Genomic DNA, 25,511 nt, shown 5'->3' with positions numbered 1-25,511 from the left:
TGAGACGAGAGAGACTCTCCATAGCTTTGATTGATTGACACTTCCTTGATGGCTAAAGATGTTTTCCTAGATTCATTGATCATTTTTGTCCATCTTCAGTTGAAAAGTACCTACAGATTGATCCGATGATTTGTTCTGATTGTCTAACTTTTGAGTTCATTTTATATTTTGGCTATTAATTCCTTCTTGGGTGAGTAGCTGTCACAGGTTTATCCCCACCCCCACCCCAGTAAGTGGTTTGTCCACTCTGCTATTCCATTTGTTGTGCAGAAGACTTTCAATTTGATAAAATACTATTGAAGAATTCTTGCTAGTATTTTCCAATACTGAAGTTGTACTTGAGAAGCCTTTTGCCTACGCTTGCACCTTAAGGTTCCCCCTGCATTTTCCTTTAATAGTTCACATTTTCAGGTCTCTATTCAATCCTTTATATGAATACACACACACACACACACACACACACACACACACACACACACACACACATTATTGAGACAGGGTTTCTCTGTGCAGCTTTGGAGCCTGTCCTGCCTCCCAAGTTCTGGGATTAGAGGCATGCGCTCTCACCTCCCAGCTTAGGATCCAGCTTCAATTCCCAGCCCCACATAGTGGCTCACAACCACCTGGGAATCTGACACCCTCCTATGGCCTCCAAAGGCAGCAAGCATGCATGGAGTGCACTGACATACATGGAGAAAATACAACCATAGGCAAAGCATGCTTAAGATTGAAAATAAAATTGCTATATGGTGGTGGTGCACACCTTTAATCCCAGCATTTGGGAGGCAGAGACAGGAAGATCTCTGAGTTAGAGGCCAGCCTGGTCTACAAAGTATGTTCTAGGACAGCCAGGGTTATACAGAGAAACCCTGTCTTGAAAAAACAAAAAGAAAAATACTATGTAATTTGTCCATACCAGTTTAGGCATATCCAAAAGAATAAAACTCAGCCTACTACAGAAAACTCTCATTGCCGGGCAATGGTGGCACACTCCTTTAATCCCAGCACTCGAGAGGCAGGTGGATCTCTGAGCTCAAGGCCAGTCTGGTCTACAGGGCTACACAGAGAAACCCTGTCTCAAAAAAAATTAAAAAGAAAAAGAAATCTCTCCACACCCTTGCTCAGCTGGGCATATTCACAATACTCAAGCTAGGGAATCAGCTGAGGTCCCCCCCCAAAAAAAATCAATGAGTAAAGAAAGCATTCCATGTGGATGGTTTATTTTAGACATAAAGAACAAAACTGTGTCGTCTGCAGTGAAATGGATGGAATTGGAAATCATCATGTTAATCAAAATAAACCAGACTCAGGAAGCCCAGCTCATCATGTTTTCTCTCATATGTGGGATTCAGGAGAGGGCAGGAAAAAAGGGGAACTAGTAAAGATCTGGCCAGGGAGCAGGAGGAATATCTGAGTGGGTACCGGGGGGATGGAGACATACATGTATGTGTGTATACATATACACGTATATAAATATATATACATATGTGTGTGTATCTATACACATGTGTATAGATATATGCATATGTGTATGTATCTATATAGATATATATACATATATGCGTGTATCTATACACATGTATATAGATATATGCAAATGCGTATGTATCTATATAGATATATAAAGATATATACATATATGTATGTGTGTATACATATACATGTATATAGATATATATACATATATGTGTGTATCTATACACATGTGTATAGATATATGCATATGTGTATGTATCTATATAGATATATAAAGATATATATACATATACGTATGTGTGTATACCCACGTATATAGATATATACATGCACGTGTGTATATATATATGTGTGTGTGTGTGTATATATTTGGCACAGCAAATAGACGCTAGTAAAAATAAATGTTAGAAAAGAAAGATCAAGACTTAAGATGAGCTCAAGTGGTAGAATGCTTGCCTGTCTTAGCCCGGCCAGGTGGTGCAAGCTGTCATCCCGGCACATGGGAGGTGGGGGCAGCAGAGTCAGAACAAAATGGGAAAAAAGAAAAAAGAAAAGGAAAATCCGAACAAGAACTGCTCTGCAACGCATGGCCCCCACACAGGGTTCACGGAGGCAAATGTCGACATTATACGTAGACTGTCCTTTCCCAGAGTTCAAATACCCAAAGTGACTCCCAGTCCTGTTTCCTAGACTCTGGCCATGTGACAGCCCAACCTTAATATCCCCGCCCTCCTCTCTTCCCATCCTCCTCCCCCACCTCCTCTCCACCCACCCCTCATCCACTCCTCCTCTGTTTCTGTTCAGAGAGGGGCGGGCCTCCCCATGGGTATCAACCAAACAAGGCCTATCAAGGTACAGTAGGACTAAATGCCTCTCCTTGTATTCAGGCTGGGCAAGGCAACCCAATAGAGGTTTTGTTTTGTTTTGTTTATCCCTTCGATGAAATAGTGAAAAAAAAATGTGGCTTTGATATCGTATAAAAACATGAAGATATGGCCTTATAAATGAAAGGAAGACAAAACACATATTATGTCATACATGTGCTGTGTTGATAAATATTAAAGATAACAGACCTTTTTTAAAAAAAATAAGAAGTTTTTTTAATGTAATAATAGAGAAATCTTAAAATGAGACAGGATTATTATTGCCTGGAATCCCAGCACTCAGGAGGCAAAGGTAGAGTATCATAAATTCCAGATCTTACCATGTATGGTAAGACCTTGTAAAAGAAAAAGAACCCTCACAAAACCAAACAACAAACATATCACAGTCAAACTCACCATCCCCTAGTATCAAGGACATCAAGATTTAATATAAAGCTACAGCAATCAAGACAGTACGGTGCTGAAATAACACATCAGTGAATCAATAGAACACAACTAAGTCCACAAATAGACCCTGTAAATATAAGGAACTGACCTTTGAGAAGGACCAAAGCAATTCAATAGGAAAATGCTTTTTCAGTCAGCGCGAAAACAATTGACATACCAGTTTTACACCTTTTACAAAATTAATTCAAAATTTATCACAGAGTCACAAAATGCAAACATACTACAATTTCTAGAAAATAACATAGGAAAAAAATAATCTTGGCCCACATTTTCTGTTTTTCACTTTAGCCGCAGACAGACTTTTCAGACAAGGGCAAAAAGCAACTACATTCTTCACCAAAATATCTCAAGAACAATTTCTAGGCAATGTACTAAAATTCTTCTCCTCTGGAGGAGGACCTTGGTCCTGCCTCCATGTGGCAATGTGACAAAATTCCTTGACTACCCAAGGGGGGGGTGCCTTACCGTCACTGAGGAGCAGAGAGGGGGTGGGGTATGGGGAAAGTGGAAAGAGTGGGTAAAGGGGAGGGAGGGGGAACTGGGATTGATATGTGTAAAATAATAATAATAATAACAATAATAATAAAAATTCTCCTCTGAGACATCTTGCTCAAACCCCAGACAGTTCAGGTCATTATCAGCACCATCGTCTTCCACTCTTTCACACTCCTACTGGTATGGTCCATCGAGCAGTACATAAAGCATCCCGCTGCTGCTTTTGTAACCCAAAGTACCAAAGTCCAAATTCCTCCAAACAAAACCATGATCAGGCCTATCACAGCGACATCCCAGTCCCTGGTACCAACTCCTGTCTTAGGGTCTCTATTGCCGTGAAGAGACACCGTGACCACAGCAACTCTTACAAAGGAAAACTTTTCATTGGATTGGCTTGCAGTTCAGAGGTTCAGTCCATTATCATCACGGTGGGGAGCAGGGCGGTGTGCAGGCAGACATGGTGCTGGCTATATCTTGGTTAGGAGGCAACAGGAAGTGGACTGAGCAGCGCTGAGGGAATCTTGAACACAAGAGACCTCAAATCCCACCCCACAATGCCTCGCTTCCTCCATCAAGGGCACAGCCCTTAAGAGTACCACTCCCTTTGGGGGCTGTTTTCTTTCAGACCACCACAGACAGGTATTGATGAAAATTTAGAAAACAAAAACAAGAGACATCCTCAGCCACAATCCTGCCGTTCCTATTCCACTTCAGGATATGTTTCTTTCTGACCTATGAGAAGGGTTTCTGGTTTTACCTCAAAAACAGTCACTGTGAACATACTAGACAAGCTATTTCATGTTTTATACGCCTCGTTCATGTAATGTTAGCAATGAGCATTTGCTGTATAAACACTGCTCAGGTCATAACCCTCTGTGGAAAGCCCATGTCTCATGGGCCACAGCGTGACTCTGTTTACAGTGACCCTGGTGTGGGGATATTCTAGGCAGCTGCTGACAGTACTTTGCTCTGTCATCTCCATCCAGAAAGTGGGAAGAAATAATAGTGAAGACAACACCTACTGTATTTGTTCCTTCTTAATTGCTGTGATAAAAACGCCAAGACCACGGCGACTTATAGGGGGAAAATCTTATGCTCATGGTTCCAGAAAGTTAGAATCCTTGACAGTGTAGCAAAGACATAGAAGGGAAATAGGGAAGATGAGCACTTGTATCTAAGAGGAGAGAGCAAACTGGGAGTGGCTTAAGACTCCGAAACCTCAAAGCCTGCCTCCCGTGACACACACCCTCTAGCAAGGTTACATCATCTAAACAGCACAGCCAACTGGGACCAGGTGTTTAAAAGCGTGGCAATTAATATATGTTTTTATTTATACATATACTCAATCTTTTTTTTAAATACATAAAGTTCCTTTCTACTGGTAGCCTAGTATCACTATACTGACTTGAGTGCTTGGCTAGCTATGGCTCTGAACCATACTTACACTTTTACATTTAGGACCAGAGCCTTAAAAAGCTATTATATAAGAACACTCATGCTTAGGGCATTTGATTTAAGCTTATTCATTGACTTCTATATCATTATCTTTCAGTATGTCTAAAATATTTCCGTGGGAACCACACTCAGTGAGAAAAAAAAGAAACCTAATGTGTGCAAAAGTGACATAGAAGGGATCAAAAATCCCATTATTGTATTTTCCCTGACACTTGGCCTTCCAGGTTTTCCACATCTGAACCACATCTACCTCCTAGCTCATCACTCATAGCTACTCACACGTGAGCCAGCTAAAATTTATACCCAAGGTTTCTAACCGTACTGGGCATCTTTCTCATCCATTCCTTCTCTTGGTTTATTTCCTCTTCTCTATCTTAACCTGCCAAACCCCACCAACATTTCAAAGCTTGATTCGGTCCTTCCGAAACAGCCCCTTCATGGCGCGGCCAAGCGACACAGTCCGTGTTAAAAAGAGCATAGTTCAAAAAGGGTTGTAAAGAACCTCACACTTTATCCCTACAACCGTCCTATGAAGCCTTATTTCTCCTTCCCTAATCTTCCTAGGTCCTCCCACCTCCCTACGCAAGGCAACTTCATGTTCTCTCTTTCTCTCTCAAGAAAAAAGAAGAAGAAAGAAAAGAAAGGGGGAAAAAACAGTAAAAAGATTTTTAAAAAATGGTCACATACACAAAATGGAATCTATTTTGTGTTGGCCAACTACTCCTGGGCATGGGGACTGCCCTGGAGTGTGGTCGATAGACAGTCCATTGGAGAAATTGATTTTCTGCTTATTCGCAAGCATCTATTGCACATATTTTCTTGAATGGGGGTGGGGCTTTGTGTCCACTTCCTCTTTGTGGGGAGTCTCTGCAAACACCATGATCCACAGAGTATCAATCCACATGAAGCTGGAAGGAAGGCCAGTTGAATATGACTTGGTAGTCAGTGTTGCTCAAACTTCAAGAGTTCAACACCAAGTAGTTTGTTTTAGGCTTTTCTAAGCACAGCACAATTTGGAGAAAGGTTTCCTGGTGATAATTAACTCAGTTCCGTGTGTACATCAAAAACGTAAGACATGACTACATCAAAATTCTTGTAAGGTACAAGTAGCATCTTCCATAAAGACAGGTGCTCTCGGTTAACTGAAGAAGCAGACTCAAGGTAAACAACGCTCCTGATAAGGATCTGGGGAGGGCAGAGCTCTAGATTGACTGAGATAAACATCTGGATCTGGGGGAGGAGAGAGCCCTAGATTGACTGAGATAAACATCTGGGTCTGGAGGAGGAGAGAGCTCTAGACTGACTGAGATAAACATCTGGGTCTGGAGGAGGAGAGAGCTCTTGACTGACTGAGATAAACATCTGGCTCTGGGGAGGAGAGAGCCCTAGACTGACTGAGATAAACATCTGGGTCTGGGGGAGGAGAGAGCTCTAGACTGACTGAGATAAACATCTGGGTCTGGGGAGGCTGGAGCTCTAGACTGACTGAGATAAACATCTGGGTCTGGGGGAGGATAGAGCTCTAGACTGACATAGATAAACATCTGGGTCTTTGGGAGGCAGTGTGGCCTGGCTGTACAGACAGTACAGGGGTCACCAGGCTATTAGCCACCACTTTCCCAGTCTTCTGGGAGGAAAATGGGTTGCATGTCCTCTAATTTTGACTGCTGTGGGACCATGGTCTGTACCCCCTGTCAATCGTATTTAATAAATGCTGATTGGCCAGTAGCCAGGGCAGGAAGTACAGGTAGGATGACCAAGCAAGATGTGACTGCCTCACCTAAAAAGGTACCGAGCCACGTGGCAAACACAGACACACATTATGGGCTACTATAAGTTATAAGAGCTAGTTAATAAGAAGAGTCTGAGATGCTGGGCCAATCAGTTTATAATTAATGTAGGCCTCTGTGTGTTTCTCTGGGACTGAACGACTGCAGGACCAGGTGGGACAGAAACCTCAATCAACTTTTGACAGACAGGCAACCCTGCATGTTTAAACACTTCTGGTTTCTCCAGTGCTTCTCTGTGAGCACAGTGACATACATATTCCTACACTTTGTCTGAGATTTTGGAAGATGCTGGGGCTGGGGAAGGTGGTTCCACCCCCCCCCCCCCCCCCCACACACACACACAATCTCATCACATGGCTACTACATACTAAACCCGAGACTGGCCCTTGTTTTCCTCTGGCCTCACCCACCCTATTACTGGTACAACAGGACTTTTGCTACAATTCCAAACTTGTTTGATGAAGGAGGGTCATCTTTCTATCTGTTGTTTCATTGGTTAAGTAATAAAGAAACTGCTTGGCCTCTGATAGGATGCTGGGAGAAAGAAGCTGAGTCAGGCAGTCACCATGATTCTCCCACTCCAAAGAGATGCAGGTTAAGATCTTCCCTGGTAAGCCACATCCTGGACTACACAGATTATTAGAAATGGGTTAGATCAATATGTAAGAGCTAGCCAATAAGAGGCTGGAACTAATGGGCCAGGCAGTGTTTAAAAGAATACAGTTTCCATGTAATTATTTCGGGTAAAGCTAGCCGGGTGGCGGGAAGCAGCCCGCTGCTCCTATTACAACACTTGTTTCAATAGTATTTAATAAATAAATAGACATAGTCCTCTCCTGTCACAGAAAACTATAGGAAATTATAGGTCAGCTGATTTGTTTTACTGTAGTTGACCTTTTTCAGTCTCTATGTGCTCCAAAACATCATATTGTAAATTTTAAACATACATAATAAACTTTGTGTTTGGAAGAAAAGCCGAACGGTAGTGGCTCACGCTTTTAATCCCAGCACTCTGGAGGCAGAGGCAGGCAGATCTCTGTGCGTTCGAGGCCAGCCTGGTCTACAAGAGCTAGTTCCAGGATAGGCTCCAAAGCTACAGAGAAACCCTGTCTCAAAAAAAAAAATCAAAAAAAAACCAAAACAAAACAAAAAAAAACTATGTATATGTGAAGCTAGCTCACAAAAATTCAAATCCAATATTCAAATTCAAGAGCAATAATGCCAAGAAGTTCATGAGGCAATGGATACTTCTAATAACTTAATAAGCTAATAATTTAATGACCCTTGACACAGAACCAATTTTCCCAAATAGGTGATGAACCCAGGCAAGTCTCCTCCTTAAGGTACACTCAGGTGTCATAGTTCAAATCTTGAACCACAGACTATAACTCTTAGAATAACATAGTACATCTTGGTAGATAACCCCAAGAAGCAATGGGATTATACCTTACCATTCTCCACACTGTACTAAAACATCTGGCCCAGGAACTTAAGGAGGAGAGGCTCACTTTGCCATCCCAGTGGGGACACATGGCGGCTGGAGTGGTGTAGTTCATGGCAGCCGGGCTACAGCTGATGCCTGTTCACAAGAGAATCAGAAAGCAGGGCTTGCTCCAAAACCAGAGCCAGTATGACCTTCAAGGCCTGCACCCAAGCGATCAGGAGCTTTGCCAGCTCTAAGCCACCCTGGCCTATGCTCCAAGAACCTGGAGGGCTTCCGGTTTTCACGTAGATAAGACGAGCTTCTTTCGCAGGGTGTGCTGCAGGCTCAGATAGTATTTCTCCTTAGAAGAAACTCTGCTGTTCCAGGCATAAACTTTGTCCATAAGCTCGACGTGGAGGTCCACGAGTGGGCGTTTCCTGGAGGGAAAGAGAAAGGCGAATTTTCATGCCACGCAAATGCCAACAGGGCGAGATGAGCCAGCAGGTGTGAGCATTCTTGGAAACCCACCCTTTTTAAAGTATTCCGGAAGATGTTTAGCAAACAATACAAACAAGTTGGCAGAGTCTCCTTCCACGGAGACAGCTGGATTTTACTGAGAACACACCAGCTAGGTGATAAGCCACCTGGATAGCACATGCAAAGACGGGAAGACTGTCAAAAGCCAATGCTGGCTCCCGGCCCCTGAAGCATCTCCTTTAGAAGGCTGCAGCATTCCCAGCAGGCCATGGAGGAGACTAAGGAGAGAAACTAGACAGACGTCTGGGGACCTCACAATACAAACCTTTGAGTAGTAGCTCATTGTAATTAGGGGGCCAATAAAAAAAGGTCAATTCATCTTATATCTGAAGGATGTTGTGGCTTCCAGGACAGTAATGGATCCTTTAGGGAAATAACTCCTAATAAACATCAAAAATGTCTATAGTCAGGCTGGAGAGATGGCTCAGTGGTTAAGAGCACTGCCTGCCCTTCCAAAGGTCCTGAGTTCAGTTCCCAGCAACCACATGATGGTTCACAACCATCTGTAATGAGATGTGGTGTCCTCTTCTGGCCTGCAGGCATACACGCACACAGAATACTGAGAATACTGTATATGTATATGTAATAAACAAATAATTTTTTTAAATGTCTATAGTCGTGGAAGCCAAGACCCTCAGTGGAAGCATCTATGCAAAGAGACCAAACCCTAACCCTACAGTAAACACACACACTGTACTTTTTCTATAACACACACCTAGGGTAACGCTTAATTCATGTTAGCAGAGTGTAAGAAATACATTCAAACAAGCGAAGAGATGATAGCGCTATCTGAATCTCTATCACACCCCAAAGCAACCCTAGCAGGGATTACTTTTTCTTTGGCAGGTCATCAGACAGAGCACAGTGGTCATCTCCATTGTGGTAGATGGTTGAGGACCAAGGTGGAAGTCAGGACCGCAGGGCCTACCTTTCTTGTTCCAGCTGCCGGGAGAGGTTCTGCAGGTACACGGAGGATGAGCTGGTGGGCTGCTCTACCTGGGAGACGTCCGCCGTGCACAGGCTCCAGAAGATGTCAGCTTCGCGGTGGACCATGCAGGGGCCAGGATGCTGGGTCTTAGAGTCTAAGCTTCTTACTGCCGGCCCATCTACCTCTAGGCTGCTGTCTTCCAACTGGCTACTTAACACCTCGTAGCTCTGAATAAAGAAGAGCTTTGGCTTCCCTCTTAGAGGAGAGCACGCGTCCCCCATGAATATGCTCTTGACATAATCCAAGGAGAACCCCGTGGGAGCCTGATCCACACCCATCATCCTTTGGGAGCCTCCCCGGCTCACTAGAACGCACACGAAGCTGTCATAGTCTCTGTGTTGGGGCAGACTGGCAAACCGGTGAAGAATCTTAATTATCTCTTCCGCGCTGGGAAACAAGAAAGGATGGACGTGATAGCCCAGGGATGTGAAGGTCCTGCGAAGATATTCTGGGGAAAACAGAAAACAAACACCTAAGCGAGACGAGCCAAAGAGACTCCTAGCATTATCTATCTCCACCACATCTCTGTTTCTGTGTAATGACGCTCTGAGGCCTCCCAATTCAGAAGTAATGAAACATGTGACGTTCATATCCCAGGCTTCTCACAAAGGAGCACTCCCGCTACACCTCCTTCTCTGTCCACGGCTACCAGCAGATTGGACGGGACCTGGACGGAACCCACCTAAAGCAACCGAACCTGGGACCCAGGGGTGTGGCTGGTTGAGGAAGCCTGCTTAGCGTGCGCGAGGCCTAGCATTTGAGCCCCAGCAATGGATTTTTTTAAAAGACACAGCCTCCTCCTGGCCCTGTCTTGCCTTCACGTGACTGATTCTGGGAAAACCGGTACTATAACACAAAGGCGGGGTTCTGGACCACGTAAGGGAAGACTGAAGCCTCTCCCCAGCCTCCAGCGTCAGCTTTCTTCCAGCCAGCCAATGAATGGCCTACAAACGGCTCCTCCAATCTCCATCAAGCCTTCAATTGGCCCCAGCTGACTCTGGGTACCTCATCAAAGACCCTAAAACGGAACAGTCTCCCTAAGCAGTTCCTAAAGTCCTAACCCACAGAAACGGGGAGAGATAAGCAAATGAATAGTTTGCGTAAACCTCTTAATTGTAGAGTGATTTATACACGTTATAAAATAAATAATGCACCAAGTAAGTCTTTTGTCCTCTCTTTAAGACTGCAGTTATATTCTGTATTGTTTTAGCCTCTCTTTTTTTTCCTTTTCTTCTCTTTTTCTTCTTCTTTTTTTTTTTTTTTTTTTTTGAGACAGGGTTTCTCTGTAGCTTTGGAGCCTGTCCTGGCACTAGCTCTTGTAGACCAGGCTGGCCTCGAACTCACAGAGATCCGCCTGCCTCTGCCTCCCGAGTGCTGGGATTAAAGGCGTGCACCACCACCGCCCGGCTTAGCCTCTCTTAAAATGAATTCTATTTGCTAACACTGAAGGGATATAAGGTACAGACATTGTTAATCAATCAGCAGACATCTTCTTAAGGAAATGATGATGTGATCCACAGGCTGCTGATAACCTGTTGGATACCCATCTTCCCCTTGTAAGATCTGGGTGTTAGGAACGATTGAGTCACACTGACCCACCCTCACCCCCTCCCTGGGGTGTGAGCAAGGTTTTACAGCCCAGAATCATACCCAGGCTGGGTCCAGGACAGGAAAACAAGAGAAGCAACGACAGAACTGTCACCACCTTGCAGAAATAAAAACATCCTAGAGACATATATAGCCCCCTCTCTAAATCAGACTGTTGAAATATCCGACCCCAAGAAATTAAAATTACCCCCAGAACCTCAGTCTGGGAGATGGAAAAGGCTGAAGCTCACTCCCATCACGCTGCAGTCAGCGGGCAGCAGCATGGGAAGGGGAAAAGCAGAACCAACCCCACGAGATCTGAGTTTAAGTCCGGGCTCCCCATCTCCTCCTTAAGAGTCTCAGCTTCCTCACAGGGGTAAGGGTGGGGCACACGTCTAAGAGAGACCGGAACGGAGGCAACAGTGGTGGACAGGACCAGACCTTGACCAGTACAGCTTAGTTATGCATTCTTTCTACCTTCTATTTAAACCTAAAAACTTCATGCCAGGATCCTGAAAACGGATTAGAGGACACTGAACCTCTTTGCTCTTCTTTCCGACGTGGCCAATTTGAATAAGCATCATTTTATTCTGCTTTTCACTATTGATTGTGTTTTTAATTGTTCTACTGAGGAAAAGGTGGCCGAACGTCTCTTGTTAGCGCTCCCAGGACTAACAACTCCTGGGGTCACCGGAAAAGGCTCCTTCTCTTGCTATGGCATATCCGCTCCTCTAGGGGGCAGAAGTAAACAGGGAAACGCAGGTTCCAAAACTCCTGCTCACGTGCAAACTGGCTGATTTTCAAGTCTCTCCACTGCTAAAGTCTTTCCTTCTGAAAGCCTTGACAAAGAGCTCGGGGCGGGGGGGGGGGGGGGGGGGGGGGTGTAGGACAGAGGCTGCTCCGTGCCTTCCGGCGCCTTCGTTTTCCTTCGGTTCCGCCTTAGCGTCCCTCACGCTGCTGCGAAGAAGAAACCGCGATCTGAGTTTAAGTCCGGGCTCCCTACCTCCTCTTTAGAGCCTCATCTTCCTCACAGGGCCTAAGGGTAGGGCCAGCATCTAAGATCTAAAGCAGGAAATCCTCCCCCAAAACAAGAGGGAAGAGCGAAGGTCCCAAATGCCACAGACACCACCAGGATCTGTAAGGGTCTTGGAACAAAACGGAACCGCCCTCCAATATGCTCCTGGCAAGGGAAAGTCATCACCCAGCTGACATTTTCCACGTGCACCGTATTTCCTCTATTAGAGGGCAAGGTGGGTAAGGATGCCAGCCGGAGTGGCACGCACATTCCTTTTCTTCTTGGGCCAGCAAGGACGAGCACGTAGCCCAGTCTGATTTATAGGCTCTAAGGGGTGCAACTTTGAGTAAATTAGAGATTCCATTTATTCCTCTGTGAAACAGGCTCAGTACAAACGCCTAAACGAAGAGGTGGAACCCAGTAGGGTTTCTGTAAAGATGCGCATAAGCTGCATTTATTCAGGCATAACGATTACTTTTTGTTTTGGGGGGTTTTTGTTTTGTTTTGTTTTTTTAAAAAAAATATTTATTTATTTATTATGTATACAATATTCTGTCTGTGTGTATGCCTGAAGGCTAGAAGAGAGCACCAGACCTCACTACAGATGGTTATCAGCCACTATGTGGTTGCCGGGAATTGAACTCAGGACCTTTGGAAGAGCAGGCAGTGCTCCCAACCGCTGAGCCATCTCTCCAGCCCTGTTTTTTGTTTTTTGTTTGTTTTTTGAGACAGGTTTCTCTGTAGCTTTGGTGCCTGTCCTGGAACTAGCTCTTGTAGACCAGGCTGGCCTCGAACTCCCAGAGATCCGCCTGCCTCTGCCTCCCGAGTGCTGGGATTAAAGGCGTGCGCCACCACCGCCCAGCCATAAAGATTACTTTTAAAAGCGATGAAGGCAGCCACATGCTTCCCCAATCAGGGACCCTGCCACGCATCTCTTTGTAAATGACACTTCTTATGACTTGGATAGAGGTCTCACTACCCTAAATTAAAACAGTTTTGGGACAGAAAGGTTGGTGGTTTTCTGTGTCAACTTGACAGACGCTAGAGTCAGCAGAGGAAGGAGCCTCAGTTGAGGAGACATCTCCACGAGACCTAGCTGTAGAGTATTTTCTCAGTTAGTGATCAATGGGCGGGGGGTGGGTGGTCCCATCCCTACATCCTGAGTTCTACCAGAAAGTAGGTTGAGCAAGCCATGGGGAAGTAAGCCAGTAAGCAGCACCCTCCCCCACTCCCTCCCCGTGGCACCTGCATCGGCTCCTGCCTCCAGATTTCAGGCCCGCTTGAGTTGCTCCCCGACTTGTTCTTGGCCATGGTGTTTTGTTGCAGCAATGGAAACCCTAAGACAGCTGCTGTATGGCTTACAAATAAAGGAAGAAACAGTTGGGCACCAGGTTTGGAAAATAAAACTCCAACAAATGCAGAAGCCCCACTTCTCCTTCTCCCCACCCTGGAAACTCCACTCCCCTCCCAGTCACAGCTTAGTAAGTTACAACTGCTTCTTAGAAAACACTTCCAGGGCTGGAGAGACAGCTCAACCAACCGTTAAAGGCTAGGCTCCCAAGCACAAATAAGAGAAAACACTTCTAGAAGACATGGAAGTTAATGCAAGACTGCCAGGAACTACCCTCAGGGCTAGGAACTCTAGAGCTAACTCAGTAAGATGCCAGCAATTTATTCATTTAAAATTAATTTGAGAGGCTAGTACTTAAAATCACTGGGTGTTTCCAGAGGAGCTGGGTTCCATTCAGCTCACGACTGTCTGTAAGTTCAGTTTCAGGAAATCCATGGCACCAGGCACACACGTGGTGCACATGTGTATGCATGCAGGCAACACACCCTTATACATAAAACAAAATAAATAAAATTTTTTTTAACAATTCATTCGAGATAAATAAGTGGACTTATCTTGATGATGTCTAAATAGATATATGGAATGATTCAGAAGACCCTTCACCGGTCTATTTACAATCAGTTATCGAATGCCCTCCATAAGCCAACACAAGGTGGGCGGGATACCCTGGGGAGGAAAAGCGAGTTCTCTAAGGAGGACTAGGAAAAAATGGATTTCTGAGTCTGTGCATTTATGGAGGTCACAGGACAGCCTTGGGTATCATTTTTTCCTCATGTTTGAGAAGCTCTCTTGGCTGTTCTGTCCATGTATCATGCTAGCCAGCCCAGGAGCTTCCAGAAAATCTCTCGTCTCCCCATAGGAGGGCTGGGATTACAGCCACCTGCACTAAATGTTGGCATTTATTTGGGACCTAAGAATTTGAACTCAGGTCTTCAGCCTTTACCCAAGAGCAATCTAATCCTAAAAGGGTTTCCTCTTTCTTCTTTCCTTCCCTTCCTTTTTTTTTTTCTTTTGGCTTGAAGACAATCAATTTTTCTGAGAGTTTAAAAGAAAAGCCCCTAGGGCCAGGAAGTGAGAAAACTCAGCAGCTACCAGGAAGAGGCGAACTGGGAAGAAAAGGAGAAAATGGCCATTTGAGCCAACACGAAGGTCAGACATGTGGCAGACAACAGTCACGTGGCTTATGCACTTTGCAGCTGGGACAGCTTTGTAGACCCACAGACATGAGTCTGTTCCACCTTGGCTGGAGGTCAGAGAGTTTGAGCTGATTTTTCCGCTCTTTCAAAGTTGTTGATAACAGGTGTGGCCACACACCCTGACCTGGGGTGCAGTTACTTAGTGTTTTGGACATTAAGACAGCCCCCAGAGTTGGGTCCGTTCTACCCTGACCATAGGTCAGAGAATTCAAGCCTATTCCTGCTCATTCATTTTAAAACAGGAGGTTTTGACATAGGAAGAGGCTGCCTATAGGATACCTGGTCTAGGGTGTATTCGCTACACATCCTGCCCAAAACTTCAGAATGTTTAACTCAGGAAATAATGGCTTGATAACTCAAGTATTGAAGTAAGTAATTGTTCTGGTTGTCCTTTGTGTCATGTTAAAGCAGTCTTTGCCTTCTTCCCCCACTTTTTTATTGGGGTATAAAAGCGTAGGAAAATTAAACATGGGCGAATTCAGTATTCAGCATTCACTGAGTTGCCCTCCCGGTACTATCCTATGTCTCTGTGGTTTCTTTCTTATCTCTTTCTCCTACCTAACATTTCTAATCCACATGCCCCTACCCTGGAATGTACAAACCCGCCATGGCCAGACAGTGACAGAGGTCACCCCAAAATGTGGCTTACAACAGGGAACAATTACTGCCTCCCCAAACTTCTGTTTTACTAAGCTTCCCCTTATTATCTTAAAAGAAGCTATAAGGGACCCAGATCGAACACACAACTCCATCACTGTCTTCTAGAAGTATGATAACAAGTATGTACATGCGGATGACTGAAATGTCTTATGGTTCAGTGGGGTCAAATCAAAACAAAGGGCGGTGTGGTCTCAGGCACTGGAACAGGCATTGTGGGAAAAGGTGTGATTTAAACCAGAGCCTGAACACCCAGGGCAAGGGACAGGAACATCCCTCAACCTGTGCCCCTGACAAGGTGCAGATGTTGGTGAACAAAGGCACAGATGGGAGCAACAAGTGGGTGGGAGCAGGGCCCTGTGGCATACATCCAACTTAGCATTTGCTCCGCTAGCCCAGCTAAGGCGTCACTGCCCAAGCACACACTGAAGGCAATAGACTACCTTTTAAGACTCGTTAGTAAGCAGAACCAACTGCTGGTAAATTCTGCCCGGACTCCCTTGTATCAGGAGACAGTAATATCAAGGCTACACAAACCAGATCCAAGACAGCTGAAAGTACTTGGTTGTAGTAGCTGTAACGCCTTATTCGTGATTCCAGCATTGCAAACACTCAAAAACCTTCCATGCCTGCTTGCCAGCTCACTTTCTGGTGAAGCCTGTGAGGAGCTGAAGATGTTTATCCTACCACATGTGAATCCCTGCTCTCTCTGCAAGCGACGTGCTAACGTACTTACCAAAGGGCTACCCTCAACCCTAGGATGTGGAGCACACCACCTTTTGACATTCTAAACTAGGAGGGCCTTCAGCATGGGCCTGTAGCCATGTATTCCTTCCGTACTTCCTGAACTGAGGGCTGCTGAGATGAGGGACTTAAAGGGAAATTCCACTAACAATGTTTCCAAGATAAGGTTTCTCTGTAGCTTTGGAGCCTGTCCCAGAACTAGCTCTGCAGACCAGGCTGGCCTCAAACTCACAGAGATCCACCTGCCTCTGCCTCCCGAGTGCTGGGATTAAAGGTGTGCACCACATCACCTGACTTAATGTTAAGTGTTTAAGCAAATATCTCCTTGGGCCCAGAGGATAGAAATACCTAGAAAACACAAAATACCTCACCGCACACTCCTGTTCCCAGGAGGAAACCATCCATAGGACACTGACCCCATGAGCCCAGGAGGGGCTGGAAGGGCTTGTCTATTGTCCCTCTGAACAAAGCATCTCTCTACCATTTTGGATGTCACTTGTCCCAAGAGCAGAGGTCACAGTGAGTATTCCACTTCCTTTTGCAGAAATGTTCCTATTATATAAATGTTACTACAAGAAAACAATGCTCATTCAAGGTTTAGCAAGTTCCATTAGAAAGAAAACCCTCAAAAGGAGGCATGGACCAGGTCCCTAGCCTGTCGCTGCCAGAAGGGGAAGTCTCTTCACACAACAGCCCTGTAGAAACTACAGTGTCTGCTAGAAAACACGTCTTAGTCAGTGAAAGCATGACAAAAATATCAGATGCAGCAGAGGGAAAGATGTTTCCTCTTAAAAATCTGCAAATGCTGTCATATATACAGGAAGCCCCAAGACAGCCAGAGCCTTAAACCAGGCCTTGCATCTACCTGCCAGTGATTTGAGACACTTGCCTCTGCATGCCTAGAAAGACGAAGGCTCACCAACCGAGACCCAAGCTTTGCTAGGTGACTGACATAGTTGCCTGGACATCAGAAACGTATGCTTGAACTCCACCAAACTGAAGCCAAAATCCTTCAGCACTGCGATCCACCCCACAAGAGGCCATTGACTAGGAGAATGCTTTTCAAAAATGATCCACCGAAAAGTAACCTCGTCTTTTCTCACTGGCCCTGAGACAGAATCCACCTCGAATGTGTTCTGTGTGGGGCCAAGCATGTACTTTGTTTGTAAGACATCCTTAGTAGGCATTTACCAGACAAAGACAATAATATGCAGATAAATATTTAGGGGATTTGTGTGGTCTTTAGTTAAAGTCTGATTATGGGAGGTGGTGAGGCAGGGATAGGCTAAGAGGAGGCTATAAGTCCAAGAGACTCCATTAAACTCTAATTAATGTTTATTAAAGGGCCGGTTTTGAAACACACACTATAGGAGAGCCTACTCCATTACAAGCACCCTTCGGGAACCACTCCTTCGCCCACACCCCTTCATCAAATATTTACTGAGCACCTGTGTGCGTGGCACTTGTTCAGCTGCTGGTGACACAGAGCAAAACACACAGATGAGCTCTTCCCTCTCCCATCCATGCAAAGTGGCTAGCGTCATGGGCTTCGCAGACAAGTTTTAGAACCCCAGTTCTACGGTATATGACCACCCATGAAAAGCCATTAACAAAGTATCTACCAGTAACAAAGTATCTGCCTTAACAATGTATCCACCATTAACAAAGTATCTGCCACTAACAAAGTATCCGCCACTAACAAAGTATCCACCATTAACAAAGTATCCACCTTAACAATGTATCCACCATTAACAAAGTATTTGCCACTAACAAAGTATCCACTAGTAAGAAAGTATCCACAAGTAACAAAGTATCCGCCACTAACAAAGTATCTGCCATTAACAAAGTATCCGCCACTAACAAAGTATCTGCCATTAACAAAGTATTCGTCACTAACAAAGTATCCACCATTAACAAAGTATCCACCTTAACAATGTATCCACCATTAACAAAGTATTCGCCACTAACAAAGTATCCACCATTAATAATGTATCCACCAGTAACAAAGTATCCACCATTAACAATGTATCCACCAGTAACAATGTATCCACCAGTAACAAAGTATCCACCAGTAACAAAGTATCCACCATTAACAAAGTATCCACCCTAACAAAGTATCCACCATTAACAAAGTATCCACCTTAACAATGTATCCACCAGTAACAAAGTATCCACCATTAACAAAGTATCCACCAGTAACAAAGTATCCGTCATTAACAAAGTATCCACCAGTAACAAAGTATCCACCATTAACAAAGTATCCACCATTAACAATGTATCCACCATTAACAAAGTATCCGCCATTAACAAAGTATCCACCAGTAACAAAGTATCCGTCATTAACAAAGTATCCACCAGTAACAAAGTATCCACCACATGCAAAGAAGGATGACACTAAGGATTTGAGGATCTCTGATTGTCTATCTTCTTCTGGTTTCTTTCAGAACCTTGGTTTTAACTGGCAATGATCTTGTCTGCTATGATTGCTATCTAACCCCTGCACATCTGCCAGATGTTAACCATTAGCCAGTTGGCAGAATTCCCCTGACAGAGGAAGTTCCACATAACAACTCGAGATGGAGGGCTCTAGGGCTAATGAGATGGGGGAAGAAGCAAAGGAGGGTCTTTGCACCCAAGCAGGAGCCCAGCCCTAGAGTCCTGGGTGGAAAGTCCCAGGAGGAGCGTGTGAACACAGAACTGGAGGTGTAGAGCTGGTGTGGGTGAGGAGCCTGTCCTCACTGTCCTTCTACTTCAGGTGACGAATGCCGCCCTGCTGAGCCTCCCAAGGAATCTGGGTTCTCTCAGCTGACAAGAGCACCACACAATTTGAGTGAAGCTATACCATCTTATTTATTACCTGCCGATCAGCCAGTTGAGCTGGGAGGTTCCATAAGTGACCTTCAGTCCAGTTATTTGTTTCACTCTCAGGGGCAAAGAGCACATGAGTCAAAAGAACCCTGATTCTCTCCTGGCGGGGAGGTAATGATGAGTTCCTAATTGCCCTTTCTGTAGGGCCAGCCCCACTCCACCTTCAAGACTTTGACCTTGGAAGGGATAACACTGGGGACCTGCAGCCTGGAATTCCATTCTGTGTGCACATGCGTGTACGAAATTGAGTGTGTGTGTGCCTGTGCAATCATATGTATGCACATGTGTCAAGGTCAGAGGTCAACATCAGGTGTCCCCATACTTTTTGAGATTTCCACTTGAAATTTGTTCCCTCTGAAGTAACTGCCTCCGTTCCTCTGTGCCCACATGTGGGCCCCACTTACCCCAGGACCGTCAGAGCCTCCATTCCCCTTACTCATCTGAGAGCAGACTCAAACTAAATGCCGAGCCATGATGTGTTATGGCAAAGTTCTCCACTAAAGTTAAACCAACTTTGAATAAGAAAAATGTCAGTGGGCTCCTGTTCCAGGCACCGTCCTACACGCTTTATAAGTATAATCTCACTCATCCTCCTGACCATCACACGAGGGATGTTACAGCAGAGATGCTGAGCCCAGCATCACGAGCTAAGATATGGCAGAGCTGTGATTAAAGTCTGGGCAATCATACATATACCAGCACCCAACTCTGACGCACCCCTATAATTGGAGAACTACAGGGCTGAATTTAGCCCCGGCCTACAACTCAGCAACAGAACTCCAGCACAGGCACTGGGTGGGAGTCATGAATAACGGGCGTCGTTTGGTTACAGCGGGTTGATCTTTGTGAGTCCTTCAATATAAACAGAGGGACAGCACAGGAAGCTGTGTGTCTCAGATATTTCCTGGACAATGAAACGGGGCTGATTACAACCAAAAGTCAAAGGACAAAATTCCACAGTGTCTCATTGAGAGACTATTTCCCCATTCCTGATATGAATGCTAACATAATACCATTTTTAAAAAATGGTATCTTAGAATTAGGGCTCCACTGCTGTGCTGCAGCCATGGTAAGTCGTTTAAAGCAAGCATTTGACTGGAGGCTTGCTCAGTATTCAGAAGGTTAGCCCACCATCATCATGGCAGGAAGTCGTTTAAAGCAAGCATTTGACTGGAGGCTTGCTCAGTATTCAGAAGGTTAGCCCACCATCATCATGGCAGGAAGTCGTTTAAAGCAAGCATTTGACTGGAGGCTTGCTCAGTATTCAGAAGGTTAGCCCACCATCATCACGGCAGGAAGTCGTTTAAAGCAAGCATTTGACTGGAGGCTTGCTCAGTATTCAGAAGGTTAGCCCACCATCATCACGGCAGGAAGCAGACAGGCATGTCACTAAGGCAGCAGCTGAGAGTTTTACATCCTGATCCACAGCTGCTGTGGACTTTTGAAACCCCAAACCCACCCCAGTGACACATCACCACCAAAAAGGCCACACCTCCACAATAAAGGCCACACTTTCAAATACACGAGCCTATTGGGACCATTTCCATCCAAATCAGTATGAAAGGACACATTCCTCATATCTACCAGAAACCGAATATGAGGAAGTGGGATCGAAGCTGAAATCCTGGGAAATATCGTTTCATATTTGCTAACTTGACCTTCTCTTAGCCTCTCTTCTCACATGGTAATGTTCTGAGCGAGTCATCTCTGAGTCATGCTAAGGAACGTTCAGAGGCATGAAAGCCGTGAACTGCCACCAGTTCGTGATTAAACGGGAAGTCATTCCTGCGTCTAGGTTCCCCTTGATCTCTTGCCAGTGGTTCAGTGTGCATCAGACATCCAACAACCGAGGAAAATAATTCAGATCCAAATGACGATGCCTTGCAGGTAGATCAAAGCCACGCGTGGCTCAAACACTCCTCACAGCCCTCTAAGTAAACACAGAATGTGCTTTAAATGGCCTCAAGGAAGGCTTTCGTGATGAAAGCCGAAACACCAGAGAATACTAGAAACCAGAATGCCTCTCATTATAAATGTCCCTGGATGACCCTGAAGAATAAAACCCAGGACACACAGGTAGACTAAAGACACACCAACTACCACAACATAACTTCTGCTCCCCAAGCTCATCTCCTGTTTCTCCTAACACATAGCTGGGCCAGTTTATCTATGCCCATTGTGGTTATCTTGAGCCACTTGCGGGTAGAGATGAGGGACACCACTCTCAGGTCTGGCACACAGTCTCTATCCCCTCATCTGTCAATCACATAGAGGACCCTACAGAAGACTCCAAGGCCCCAAGATGATGGAATCACCAACTGACCGACCACACGGAGTAGAAAAGCGAACGTCATAGCAGAGTGTGTTTTGTTACTGCAGCTAGTATTTACCGTGCTGACAAATCAGACTTGCTTGGTCGTGAACACACTGCAGGGAAGCCGTTAACCTGTGGCTTCTGCACCTACCTATGTCGTTGCCGATGCAATCGATGATCAAGCAGATACCCAGGGGCTTGCTCTGCATCCTGTAACTCTCTTCGTGTATATGCTGCAAAGAAAGGCAGGCGTAATTAGAGATGCCGGCTACCTCTCTGCCCTCTCTGCTCCCTTAGTTCTCACTCCTGTGCCGTCTCCTCTTCTGGATTGTTTTAAGCATCTCTTTGGCAAGTGAGTCACTCAACAGACATGGCCTAAAATCATCTCAGCTGGCATTTCCTACTAATGTCAGGTTTTTTCTCTGTTCCTGAGAATGTGTTTCAGGCAAACAGCTGCTTTGGCTCTTGCTTAATTTTAATTAATAAGCCTCGTCATCTCTTTACATGGGTCTTAGCTTTGCGGAATAAAGAGAATTTGGAAGAGAGAGGAAAGATGGGCCGTGCGTCTTCACGGAAGTCTAAAGCAGCAACGAGAGACATCTTTCTAAGCTGGTACAAATGACAGCCTTCCACCGCCTCCTCTTAAGAGGAGGTTGTCAGTCCGGACAAAAGCCAGGGTGTAACACAGTTCAACGGGATGTCACTGCCCATGGTATGTTCAGTAGTGAACCAGCTGAGACATGAGCTGCCACTTGGAACCTCCCTGCATTCCAAAGTTCATTCATGAACGTCTTTTTTTTAAAAAAAAAAAAATCTCTGCTATATTCAAGGCTCCTGGCCAATGAATTTCGCACAGGCACCCAGTTGTCATGAAGAATTTTTCGGATCATTTTTGGCTGTTTTTTGGGTTTGTTTTTTTAGGATGTCAGTGTTCTAGCAGATACTTGTGTATACAAAACCGAATCAGAGAATTGGTTCTTTACCCGAGGCAAAAAAGCTCCCGATTCCTGAATGGATGTCTTCACCGGTTTTCCTGGGGAAGAGAGAGAGAGAGAGAGAGAGAGAGAGAGAGAGAATTGTTTACAAGACAGAACTTAGTTACACCCATTCTGGCTGAGTTCTTTCTATCATAACTGAGTTTTTTGTTTTGTCTGCTCATTTCTTAACTACTTATTCTTTTTCCGGCTAGACTCAGCCCAAAGTTCCAACCTCACATGGAAAAGCCTGGTTCAAAAGAAAACTCAAGAGCACCTGCTATTCCAGGATTCCGTAGAAAAACCACGCCACGTAAGTGTAAGAGGGCTCTCCCTTGACCTCTTCCAGATGGCCCGCAGGAGGCTGGTGGGGTTTTAACCTGATAAGGAGAATTCAAAACTCTGACTTTGCTATACCAATAGCTTTCCTATATGGGCCCAAACCCTGGACTGCATCTAAAGGGAACATCTTGGAGCACGCGGGAAGGGAATGCTTCTGTGTCTGTGCTATGTACAGAACAGATGGCCAATGTTTTCATAGTTCCGTGAGGCTGGGGGATGATAAAATAAAATGTCAGCAGCCAGACAGTGCACAGCACGCCTGGAAAGTGGAGAGCCCACGGCAAACTCCGCTCCACAACAATGACTCAATTAGCCTGCACAAGCGGGAGGGGGGGGCTCTGGGTGCCGGAGCCACGAAAGGGCTGGCTCACACCTTCGTCCTGGCTGCTCGTTCAATCTCTAGGCCGAGGCTGCGGCAAAGTGAGAAATGACGTCTAAAGATAAAACAAAGGAGGAAAAAAAAAACCCAACCCTGCCAGAATCTGTGAGGTTTGGGGGAAGCAAATGGCGTTTGTTTGGCTTCAGAGGTGGGTTCTTGATACGTAGCCCAGGCTGAGCCCAACCTCAAATTTGTGTACCTTCTGCTTCAGCTCATGAGGGCTAGGATTGTCGTCCTGTGCTACCATCCTCAGCTTTGAACCTGAGTGTGTGTGTGTGTGTGTGTGTGTGTGCGTGTGTGCATGTGTGTATGTATGTGTGTATGCATGTATGCGTGTGATGCATGTGTGTATGCATGCGTGTCCATGTGTGTGTTGTGTGTGTGTATGCATGTGTATGTGTCTGCACGTGTGTATGTGTGTGTGTATGTGTGCGCATGTGTGTATGTGTGTGTATGTGTGCGTATTAATTAGGTTCCAGATGGAACTCTGGTTACTGCCCAGCCTGCTGCACCCCTGGCATGTAGTCAAACTATTCTTCCTTAGAAGAGACGTGTGTCGCACGCCTATCTCAGTGAAAGACATGCCTATCTTGGTTAAAGATTTAGAACGCGCCCGACAATAAGGGCCAGTCACCGTCACCATCAAGATCTTTCCGTAGGAACCATTTGGAAGTCCAAACTGACCTGAACACACGGCTTGATTATCTTAAACTTCTTAGTTTAAGGCCAACTTAACCAGATGCTTTCCCTTTTATTAGTGAGCTAGGACCAGTCCAAAGCGGAAAGGTGGCTCTTGTATGGTGGGGACCGCGAATACTTACCCGGACCAACCTACGCTAGGGTCACAGCGGAAAGAACATGTTTGCTTTACGTTCCTAGGCTCTCATGCCGGAGCTCCCATTTTCCACTTTTTGCTTTGTTTTGTTTTGTGTTTTGTTTTTCAAGACAGGGTTTCCCTGTAGCTTTGGAGCCTGTCCTGGAACTAGCTCTTGTAGACCAGGCTGGCCTCGAACTCACAGAGACCCGCCTGCCTCTGCCTCCCGTGTGCTGGGATTAAGGCGTGCGCCACCACCGCCCGACCCGTTTTCCACTTTCAACGGCATTCGGAGTGCTAACTCCACCTCAGCAGTGTTTTAAGAAACAGGCTCTCAGTTCAGGAATTAATTCCGTTCTCAACAGTTTTCGCCGGGAGAAGAATGTTAGGGAGGGAGCGGCAGGCGTGAGCGGCACCATCTGGCTGGTCGCGGGTACAATGGGTCTCAGCTTCCAGGAGCACACAGAGCCTGCGCTCTACACAAACTGCTCGGGCAAGGCTCCATCAGGGGACAAGGCCCCCTCAAAACGCTCCGGCTGCCCCACTCGTGTTGAGTTCCTCCACTGTGCACACAGCAGATTCAAAGGCCCTCGGGTAGCCCTGCTGCCCTCCATCGCGGCATAGAGACCTGCTCACGCTGGTTCTAAGCACGGGCTACCTCACCGGTATGGGGCTGAGTCTTGACTCTCACTTTAGAAAGGTCCCCATGCAGAAAAGAAATGCTTAAAAAAAAAATGATGCTATAAGCCAGCTACGGCAGCACGTCCCTGCAATCCCAGCGCTCACGAAGATTGAAAAGGGATGATTGCTGGGAGCTTGAGGCTAGCCTGGGCTACATCACAAATACCAGCCCAGCCAGGGATACATAACAAGGTTCTATCACTAGTCGTCAAATAAACAGAAATTTAAATAATGCCAAGAACTCGAGCTGATGTTTTAAGAATGAAGAGAACATATTGGTTGAAATGAACAATACTTTAATTGCCTTTCTTTACTTTTTATGGAAGACATGGTCCAGATTAACCTTTCTTCCTGCTGCTGGATAATTAGTTTCCCCTGGTTCTCTATCATGGCTGGGTTAACGTTTAGCATGGTCTGGCTATAGCTCCATTTCAGATGTACAAACACCACACGTCTGACAAACACAGCCTAGGCTATGTGCCTGATGGAGGGGGTGTTATCCAGGTTTAGATGAGCTAGGTCAGAGGGGAACTACATGTGTCTGTGAGTTCATCTGAAGAATGTGTTTTACTGCCTTTTGGAAGCTTAATTAAAATATGCGGATAACAGAAATCACCAGCCCCACAATGAAACTCCCCCCCCCTTTTCATTCCTTTCTTCTTCTCTTTCTTAGATGACAGGGTCTCACCACATTTGCTAAGGAAACTGGTCTCGAACGTCTGGGCACAAGAGTTCCTCCTGCTCCAGCCTCTCAAGGGGCTACGTCAATAAGCAGAGACCACCAGACACAACAGCGTGAATTTTTTCTTTTCCGGTACTGGAGATGGAACCCAGGGACTCATTCACACCAGTCAAGTGTTCTACCACTGAGTTATACCTCAGCCCCTTGTACTAAAGCTATGAAGCATTTATAAAGAATAGCTATAAGAGATTGGGGGCCTTACTTTGAACGTGAAGGTGTTCCGCAAATCTTTGTTCCTTACTTCGCCCATTCTGGAGCTTCAAATACAAAAAAGAAGGTCACACTGTTAGTTTTTTTTCGGAAGCTCACTATGTTACACCTCTTTAAATAGCTCAATATTTTTACACGGGGT

The 25,511-nt window shown here is 45.5% G+C and overlaps 1 protein-coding gene across 3 annotated transcripts in view; it reads right to left on the bottom strand.

Annotated features, from left to right (window-relative positions):
* Positions 1 to 7,250: 7,250 nt before the first annotated feature.
* The window catches only part of LOC121458930 (CASP8 and FADD-like apoptosis regulator), a 45,873-nt gene continuing 27,612 nt past the window's right edge, over positions 7,251 to 25,511 (bottom strand). For all 3 annotated transcript variants that reach the window (XM_041668354.1, XM_041668356.1, XM_041668355.1), the window contains exons 6-10: positions 25,362 to 25,416; positions 22,211 to 22,260; positions 21,379 to 21,460; positions 9,436 to 9,943; positions 7,251 to 8,407 (exon numbers count right to left, since the gene is read on the bottom strand). In XM_041668354.1, the coding sequence (XP_041524288.1) occupies positions 8,272 to 8,407; positions 9,436 to 9,943; positions 21,379 to 21,460; positions 22,211 to 22,260; positions 25,362 to 25,416 (831 nt within the window). In that variant the 3' untranslated portion in view covers positions 7,251 to 8,271. The remainder of the gene's footprint in view (positions 8,408 to 9,435; positions 9,944 to 21,378; positions 21,461 to 22,210; positions 22,261 to 25,361; positions 25,417 to 25,511) is intronic.

This window comes from Microtus oregoni, unplaced genomic scaffold, assembly GCF_018167655.1.
Source record: "Microtus oregoni isolate MIOR12 unplaced genomic scaffold, Mior012 000018F_ref0000195, whole genome shotgun sequence".
NCBI classification, from domain to species: Eukaryota; Metazoa; Chordata; class Mammalia; order Rodentia; family Cricetidae; genus Microtus; species Microtus oregoni.
This window is presented reverse-complemented; position numbering and strand designations above follow the sequence as displayed.